Source organism: Triticum aestivum, chromosome 5B, assembly GCF_018294505.1.
Source record: "Triticum aestivum cultivar Chinese Spring chromosome 5B, IWGSC CS RefSeq v2.1, whole genome shotgun sequence".
NCBI lineage: Eukaryota > Viridiplantae > Streptophyta > Magnoliopsida > Poales > Poaceae > Triticum > Triticum aestivum.
Window position 1 is genome coordinate 392,120,217 of NC_057807.1, and position 9,881 is coordinate 392,130,097.

At 52.5% G+C, this 9,881-nt stretch overlaps 1 protein-coding gene across 1 annotated transcript; it reads left to right on the forward strand.

Moving 5' to 3' along the window:
* Positions 1–953: 953 nt before the first annotated feature.
* LOC123112031 (AAA-ATPase At5g57480-like) lies at positions 954–3,045 on the forward strand. The gene has a single exon (XM_044532928.1). It carries the CDS (start codon positions 1,255–1,257, stop codon positions 2,782–2,784), a length of 1,530 nt encoding a protein of 509 aa, XP_044388863.1. The 5' UTR covers positions 954–1,254; the 3' UTR covers positions 2,785–3,045.
* Positions 3,046–9,881: the final 6,836 nt, after the last annotated feature.

A 9,881-nucleotide genomic window follows, 5' to 3' on the forward strand; every position in this document is an offset into this window, starting at 1 on the left:
AGGCCCTTAGTAGATTTTGCATACTGATCTCGAATTCCCAATGCCTTCGAGGTTCAACAAAAAAAATATCTATGTTGTAGCTAAGGATGAAGACGGAGCGAAAACGAATGGGACTGGGTATTACCTTATTTTTTTGTGAAAGAGGAAACGAATACAAAATCCCCGGAATATGGAAGCAGATACTATCGGAAACAAAAATGGAGCGAATATGGAGCGGGCATGGCGACGACAACGGGTGTTGAACAAAATTTTAAAAACTCTTGAATCATGTAGAAAATACAAAAACCAACAAACTTAATCAACTGTTAACATGGCTATAAAAATAATATGGTTAGATTAGCGACTTAACATAGTATTGTGGTAGTACATGACAACTGCATATAGACTCGCTAAATTCATGCGTCCTATTAGAGCCAGTAGAAGTTTGCCTCACATGGGTCATTTTGATTATTGTGTGTCATTGTGTGTTATTCGATGGTTGAGCTGCCAAACAGCCGTAGACCTATAGTAAAAAGGGAAATTCCATATTCACGGAAACGAAAAGTTCAGTTTCCGTGTCCGTTCCGCCAGAAAACATGGTTCCCTTTTGTTTCCGTTTCCGCGTAAACATTTGTGTTTCTGTTTCCGTTTCCATATTTCCTCTTCGTTTTCTTTTTTTCATCGAAAAAGCGGAACGTTTCCGCTCCATTTTCAGCTCTCTCTACTGTCAGACTTTTCGTTCCGTTTTCCGTTTCACCGAAAAACACGGTTCCGTTTCCATGTAAAGAAAATCTGTTTCTATTTCTGTTTTTCTATTTTCTCCCCGTTTCTCTTTTTTGTCCGAAAAAGCGGAAAGTTTTTGCTCGCTTTTCACCCTTGTTGTCAACCATCTACCAAACCCAATAGGATCCATATGCAGGTCCATATATCCCCCTCTCGGTCCAGAGTGAAGATCTCTCATGGTTTGTGCATGCATGCCCACCCTTCTTCGCTGCATCTGAGGCCATGCCTATACTTCCAATAATTTATTGTACCACATCTCCATCGATGGCGACCTTGCTCTGAGGCCATGGCCTACTCTCACAAGGCTTCATCTTTCATTTCCCCAATAATCCTTCGTCTCCAGCTCGTCTCAGCGTCTCCTCCTATAAAACCCTCGCCCCCCTGACCCTTCGCAGGAAAACTTGTCCAAAGCCGCTTCAGTCGGTTCCCATCCCCCCTCGCGTTTCTTCTTCCAAGTCCAGGCCGGGTGCAAGAGAGGCGGGGTGACCGACCATGAAGGAGTACTGGACGATGCTGGCGTCGCTCATGGGCGCGCTGGCGTTCCTGCAAGGGGTGCTGCACGCCGTGTTCCCCGCGGAGCTGCGGGCGGCGCTGGCGCGGCTGCTCGGGCGCCTCACCCGAGCCTTCTCGCCCTACTGCTACTTCGACGTCACGGAGACGGACGGGATGAGCAACAACGAGATCTACGACGCCGTGCAGCTCTACCTCAGCAGCACGGCCGCGCCGGCGTCGGGGGCCCGGCTCAGCCTCACGCGCCCGCACAACGCCACCTCCTTCACCTTCGGGCTCGCCGCCAGCGACCGCGTCGTCGACGCCTTCCGCGGCGCGGCCGTCACGTGGGAGCACGTGGTGGCGCCGCGCCAGTCCCCCGGCTTCTCCTGGCGCCCGCTCCCCGAGGAGAAGCGCCGGTTCACGCTCCGGATCCGTCGCGGCGACAGGGAGAAGCTGCTACCGGCCTACCTCGACCACATCCTCGCCACGGCGCAGGAGATCCGCCGCCGGAGCCAGGACAGGCTGCTCTACACCAACGCGCGCGGCGGGGCCATGGACTCGCGCGGCCTCCCCTGGGACCCCGTCCCCTTCAAGCACCCCAGCACGTTCGACACCCTCGCCATGGACCCCGACCGCAAGGCGTCCATCATGGCCGACCTCCGCGACTTCGCCGCCGGCAGCTCGTTCTACGAGCGCACGGGCCGCGCCTGGAAGCGCGGCTACCTCCTTTACGGCCCGCCGGGGACAGGCAAGTCCAGCATGATCGCGGCCATGGCCAACTTCCTCGGGTACGACGTGTACGACCTCGAGCTCACCGAGGTGAGCAGCAATGCCGAGCTGCGGAAGCTGCTGATGAAGACCACGTCCAAGTCCATCATCGTGATCGAGGACATCGACTGCTCCGTCGACCTCACCAACCGGGCGGCCCTGCCTCCGGCGCCGAAGCCGCGGCCAACCCTCGACGGCGCGATCGACCAGGACGCGGGGGCGGCGTCGGGGCGGTCGATCACGCTCTCCGGCCTCCTCAACTTCACCGACGGGCTGTGGTCGTGCTGCGGGTCGGAGCGCATCTTTGTCTTCACCACTAACCACATCGAGAAGCTGGACCCGGCGCTGCTCCGGTCCGGCCGGATGGACATGCACGTCTTCATGAGCTACTGCACGTTCCCGGCGCTCAAGATCCTCCTCAAGAACTACCTCTGCCTCCAGGACGACGGCGCCGAGGTGATGCGTGGGCTGGAGGAATGGATCGAGGCGGCGGAGATCACGCCGGCGGATGTGAGCGAGGTGCTGATCAAGAACCGGAGGAACGGGAAGGAGAGGGCGATGGAGGAGCTGCTGGAGGTCCTGAAAACGCGCGCCGAGAAGCGGCGGCTCGACGGCGGGAAGGCGGCGGCGGCGGCGAAGGACAACGACGAAGAGGAAGAGAAGAGGGCCCTGGAGAGCCCCAAGGAAGGGAAAGGGCCGGCCGGCAAGGACAGCTGCGGGGACGGACAGGACGAGGAGACGGATGCCAAGAAACAGCTGTGACTGAGCAAGCCAAGCGCCGCGGTGAGGGGGACAGGAAGAGGGAAAGCGAACGGTTCAAAATTTCCCTGTTTGGTCACACCATATTCTTCTCCCTTTTCACTGGAGAACGCCACGCGATGCAAGGAAAAAATAGTCTTCCTCTTCCGTTATTCGATGTTTGCAGTTGTAGCAAGTACTAGTAGTACTCCTGGACCTAGATGAATTCTCTTGAGTTAGTTTTCTTTTCTCTATGTTAAGAAGAAAGAGATGTTTGAAGACTCACACCGGTGTCATTGCGTGGCATGCGCAATCCATGCTCTGCTTGTTTGGCATGCGCCTCCCTGTTGCTTGTGCGTGAGAAGGTCGTGTTCAGTTGGTGCAGATTCAACAGTATTCGAAGGCACATCACGTTTTCCCTAGGCCGGCAGGGTTTCTACGCTTTGTGTAGGGCCTCAGATTAGTTTATGGCCTCTTACCAAGCCTGGATATGTGCACGTTCGTCTCTTTTTTGGATCCCCTGTGGCGCACGTATCCAACGCAACCGTCGCGGGCTCCAGCTCAGCGCTTTCGGAGAAAAATAATGCCTCGCCCGTGGAGTTGGATCGTGGGTCTGCACTCTGCAGGCACTGTATGAGCCGCCCCCTGCCCCTGGCCTTCCATTTTCTACACGCAGGACGGACTAGAAAACGACTGTATTGTGTTGTGTTTTGTGCGTTGTGCCTCGGCATATAGTAGCACAACTTTTGTTTCTGCCGTCGTGCACTTAGTAAGTGTTGATCTTTTCTTGTATAGAAACAAACCAGGAGTTGATAGCTATGGGCAGGAACCGACCGGCGTCTTCGAATCAGAATCTACGCATGTTCCTCGCATGACATTCTCCGTCATTTTTCCTTCTCTTGCTCGACATTCTCTGTTATTTTCTCTCTCGCTCGATTCCATGTGCCTGCAAAATCAGAGGATATTTATCATGATGATAATCATCAGGGATCCCTGATCCCCCGATAGTATCTTATTCCCATTCCGGGGCTGAGAGTCGGATTAGCTTAGGACGGGTGGTAAGCATGTGGATTTGCTGTTGTGCTCCCTGGGCAGCAGAAAGGGTGCCGCTTTCGGCTTTTCCCCACTGCCTCGCTGTACTTTCCTGGTCCTTCGCCGTTTCTGATCGCGGGGCGTTAGGCCAACTCCACTGCGCGACCCTATCCTGTACGCCTCGGTTCGTTTGGAGTAAAAGGGACAAAGAAGGCAGCCCAACACGCGGGCGCAAACGGACTTTTGTCCGTTTTATGTCCGCTTTCGACCGCGGCTCAAGTTTGTGCCGTTTTTGGGGTGAAATGGAAACCACGCGGACGCGCGGGTCGTCTGCGTGTGTCCTCCCCTGGCCCGCCCATCGGTGGCACGGGACGGGCCTTTTTTATCCGCCCCCTTCCCTCCGGCCGCATCCACTCCACTCTTCCACATTCTTCCTCTCTCTCTCCTCCTCGCCGCCGCCGGCCGCCCGCTGCCATTGCAGCCGTGCACCTCGGACGCGCGCTTGCCCAGCCCGTTCCTCTCGTCGCCGCCGAGCTACCCAAGCACGGCCACCTTGTTTGCGCACCCCGCCGGCCGGATTTGGGGCGGATCCGGTCGGTCTTGAGCTCGCCCGGCTGTGGGAGGCCGGGTCGCGCCATGGACTGGCCGGGCACCTTGCCGGAAGGCCCTGGCAGGGCCGCAAGGCCACATGCAGGCAGTGGCTCATCCTCTAGCCGCTCGGATCTGCACCGCCGGTGATCCGCTGGCAGATACGTGAATGGCGGCCGGCCGGGCTCGGTGCTTGCCTAAAAGCTCGCCGGCGCACCGTTGCCCCTCATCAAGTGCGACCACTACCCAAGGGTGGTCGTGCGCCGCGTGTCTACAACGCCGGAGCATCCCGGGTGGGTGTTCATCAAGTGCTTAAACGATGGGTATGTGCTCTTTTAGCTTCGGTGCATGTTTGTGCTCTTGGATTAGACTAGTGGTGCTAACTTTAAGTTGTAGACCGGATGCAAATTTTGGTATTAGGAAGAAGAGTACATCGATCTGTTGATAGAGCGAAATGTAGTGCATGTTTGTGCACTTTTAGCTAGCTTAGAAGCTTTAGATGAGACAAGTGCATTTGTTGCTAGATTAGAGTTTAGGCACGATACTACTTGCGAAGAAGCAACAAGGCACGATACTACGTGTGAGGAAGCAACGTCGACTTCTGGCTTGAAGAAGAGAGGGGGCAACGTCGTGCCTCCTTCACAGATCAACAATGAGTGCATCGAGAAGGCGCTAACCCAACTCAAGAGAGCAGTTATGGAAGTTGGGTATCTTCTCAAATGTATTCTTGTGGTTCTTGTTTTCTTTGGCCTTGTTTTATTAGTCAAAATGTGATGATGTATTGTTATGTATCGAAAATGAATGATAAAAAAAGTTTAAGGACTTGCAAAAAAATATACGCGGACAGGATGGGGCAATTGGATGTGGCCGCGCGCTGGGCGCACGACCACCGCATCCCAGGACAGGCCCGGACATGATCCCAAACCCATACCCAAACGGATCGAAACCGGACAAAACGGACGTTCGTTTGGGGTCACACGGTGGAGTTGGCCTTACGGGCGGCCGTGTGTGAGACCGTGATCGTGTCTCATGCGGCGGCCGCGAGATCGCGCGCACATGCGTCGCTCTGGTGCTGTGAGATCGCGCGCACATGCCCGCGCTTGTCGCTTGCTGGCCATGGCGGTGCTCTTCTTGCCCCGCAGACGGCGCCAACTGGACACGGCCCGGTCCGCGAGCTTTGGCTCGGCGCGCGCCCTGGAAGTGCCAGACTTTGGGCAGGCGAGGCCACATCAGGATCAACCTCAACCTCCTGGCGCTGGCGCGCAGAGCTGACTGAGAAATCAGACGTCGCTGGCGCACCGGTTGATTGATTGACGCCTCGCGCCTGGACGTTGCGTGCCGATATTAGCGTGCAGGGTCGAGCCGTCTCGGTCAATGCAAGTAAACATCGCGTCCTCTGCCTCCTTATCGTCGGCATGAATCCCGTCAACGCTGCAGGTGGTACACTAGTAGTAACTCCGGTGCTCGTTGCTCCCCAGGTTCAGGTAACTTCGCGCGACCCGCCACCGCACGGTCAATGCACAAAAGCTTCTGCCGACGCGGTTTTACCACCCGATCGCCGTGGTAATTTTTTTACGTCCACCGGCCCATGACGTCGCTGCGGAACAGTCGCATCAATCGGCGTCACTCGTGTGATGTGATGACGCCGTGCCGGCGGAACCTGATGATGACCGTTGCTTTCGTGCCATGGCTGTATCGGAATTTCGGGGTCGCGTGGTGCGCTTCGGCCTTTGGAGATGGGCCGCTCACAATGCTCGGTTCAAAGATGCAGGGATTCGGTGCGACAGAGCGCGGCCGGCTCGGCGGATCGCTGTCCGGCGCGAGTGTGCGTAGCATCCGGTGTGGTGTAACGCGACGACGATGTCTGCGGACGGCCGAAGAGCCCTCCCGTCGTCTTGTCCCCCCTCGCGGCCTTCTCGATGGTTGTTGACCGTGGCAGCTGGGCTGGCCCGGTGTTTTTGGTTCGATATACGTTGTGCCAGCTGTCTGTGATATGAGAAGCTTATTGAGCTGTATCACCGCGAAGAGATCATGTGGAGGCAAAGGACAAGAGTGCAGTGGCTGGCGGTGGGAGATAAAAACACGATTTTTTTTCATCTAAGAGCTAGTCTAAGGCGAAAGAAGAACATGATAAGAGCACTGCAGAATTCATTGGGGGTTTGGTAGAGGACCCGGCTGAGTTGAAAGCGTTGGCAACTGAGTTTTACCAAGATCTATACACGTCAGAGGGGGTGAATGACATGGAGGCTGTCCTACAACATGTACCGAGGAAGGTAACTGCAGATATGAATGTAAACCTTTGTGCTCCATATACTAATGATGTGGTTAAGACAACTCTGTTCCAAATGTTCCCTACAAAGGCCCCTGGTCATGACGGTTTTCCGGCTCATTTTTACCAGCGTCACTGGGATATTTGTGGAGAGGAGGTCACTCGGGTTGTGCTCAGGATTGTTAGGGGAGAAGAAAGTCCTGAGAGTATAAATGATACAGTGCTGGTTCTTATTCCAAAAGTTACTAACCCCTCTCTCTTGTCACAGTTCAGGCCCATCAGCTTATGTAATGTGCTATACAAGATTGCTTCCAAGGTGGTGGCTAACCGTTTAAAGCTCATCCAGTCGGATATTATTTCAAGGAAGCAATCTGCTTTTGTCCCGGGGAGGTTAATCATGGATAACATTATGTGTGCATATGAATGCTTACACTTCATGAAGAGGACCAAGTCAAAGAGTAATAGCTTTTGTGCTCTCAAGTTGGACATGATGAAAGCTTACGACAGACTAGAATGGTACTACCTGGAAGCCATCATGACTAAGTTGGGTTTTGAGCAGCGATGGATTGACACTGTTATGGGGATGGTGTCGTCAGTTTCCTTTTCGGTTCTGTTCAATGGAGAAAAGCTTGATAGTTTCAAGCCTACTAGGGGAATCAGGCAGGGAGACCCAATCTCCCCCTACCTTTTCTTGATTGCAGCAGAGGGCCTGTCGTGCCTCCTGAAATCCAGTTCTCAGTCATCCATTTTGGTCGGTGTGAAGGTGGCTCCTACAGCGCCACCCATTAATCACCGTCTTTTTGCAGATGATAGCATGTTGCTTTTCAAGTCTAGTGTGGAGGGAGCCAATGCGGTGTCAAACCTACTGGGATCTTACTGTATTGCTTCTGGCCAAAGGATTAACCATGAGAAATCTTCGATCTTCTTCAGCAAAGGGTACATTCAGCAGTTGAGAGAAAGTATAAAAAACATCCTTCGGGTCCAGAATGAGTCATTGACAGATAGGTACTTGGGGATGCCGACGGATGTGGGTCATTCCAAAAACGGTACCTTCAAATACCTTGTGGACAGGGTGTGGGATAAGGTAAAGGGATGGATGGAGAAACTCCTGTCAGTAGGAGGCAAAGAAGTTCTGATCAAAGCATTTGCGCAGGCCATTCCAGAATATTCCATGTCATGCTCCAGGTTACCTCGAGGACTTTGTGACAAAATCACCTCTATCATATGTCAGTTTTGGTGGGGCAGTAAAAGAGGTAAGAGAAAACCGGCGTGGGTTGCTTGGGATGTTATGATCCGTCCAAAGCATGTGGGAGGCTTGGGGTTCAGAGATATTGAGATTTTCAACTTGGCACTACTTGCAAGGCAGGCATGGAGAGTACTCAATGATCCTAATTCTTTAAGTTCTAAAATTTTGAAAGAAACTTACTTTCCAGACTCGAGCATTCTGGAGGCTAGTTTGGGATCACACCCTTCTCAAATTTGGCAGCCATTCTGGACGGGCGGGATATCCTGGCCCAAGGGATCATTAGAAGGATTGGTGATGGGGAGACAACCTTGATCTGGGAGCAAAACTGGATACCGCGGGATGGTGTCAAGCGCCCTATTGCTTCGTTGATCCAAAACCCACCGATTCGAGTAGCAGAGCTCATTGACAGCAACACTGCTAGTTGGAGAGCAGACGTTGTAAGGAGTACTTTTACACCTTTTGGTGCAGAAGCTATCCTCAGAATTCCTCTTTGTAACAGAAGGATACATGATTTCTGGGCTTGGAATGAGGAGAAGCAAGGTATATTTACTGTACGCTCAGCATATAGAATGATAGTAAGGATCAAGACAGAGAGGGAAGGATGGCTGGAAGAAAGCAAGGGAACATCTCACACTTCGTTGAGCCAGGATTTTTGGAATGATATTTGTGAAGGAAATATGCCCTAGAGGCAATAATAAAGTTATTATTTATTTCCTCATATCATGATAAATGTTTATTATTCATGCTAGAATTGTATTAACCGGAAACATGATACATGTGTGAATACATAGACAAACATATAGTCACTAGTATGCCTCTACTTGACTAGCTCATTAATCAAAGATGGTTGTGTTTCCTAACCATAGACATGTGTTGTCATTTGATTAATGGGATCACATAATTAGGAGAATGATGTGATTGACATGACCCATTCCATTAGCCTAGCAATTGATCGTTTAGTATATTGCTATTGCTTTCTTCATGACTTATACATGTTCCTGTAACTATGAGAATTATGCAACTCCCGTTTATCGGAGGAACACTTTGGGTACTACCAAACGTCACAACATAACTGGGTGATTATAAAGGAGTACTACAGGTTTCTCTGAAGGTACATGTTGAGTTGGCATATTTCGAGATTAGGTTTTGTCACTCCGATTGTTGGAGAGGTATCTCTGGGCCCTCTCGGTAATGCACATCATTATAAGCCTTGCAAGCAATGTGACCAAATGAGTTGGTTACGGGATGATGCATTACGAACGAGTAAAGAGACTTGCCGGTAACGAGATTGAACTAGGTATTGGATACCGACGATCAAATCTCGGGCAAGTAACATACCGATGACAAAGGGAACAACGTATGTTGTTATGCGGTTTGACCGATAAAGATCTTCGTAGAATATGTAGGAACCAATATGGGCATCCAGGTTCCGCTATTGGTTATTGACCGAGAATAGTTCTAGGTCATGTCTACATAGTTCTCGAACCCGTAGGGTCCGCACGCTTAACGTTACGATGACAGTTTTATTATGAGTTTATAAGTTTTGATGTACCGAAGTTTGTTCGGAGTCCCGGATGTGATCACAGACGTAACAAGGAGTCTCGAAATGGTCGAGACATAAAGATCGATATATTGGAAGCCTATATTTGGACATCGAAATCGTTCCGGGTGAAATCGGCATTTTACCGGAGTACCGGGAGGTTACCGGAACCCCCCGGGGGGTTATTGGGCCTACATGGGCCTCGAGGGAGAAGAGGGAAGGAGGCAGGAGGGGGCCGCGCGCCCCTCCCCTTCCTAGTCTGAATAGGACAAGGGAAGGGGGGCGGCGCCCCCCCTTTCCTTCCCCTCTTCCTCCTCTTTCCCCCCTTCTCCTATTCCAACTAGGAAAGAAGGGAGTCCTACTCCCGGTGGGAGTAGGACTCCCCCCTTGGCGCACCCTCCTTGGCCGGCCACCTCCTCCCCCCTGGCTCCTTTATATACGGGGGC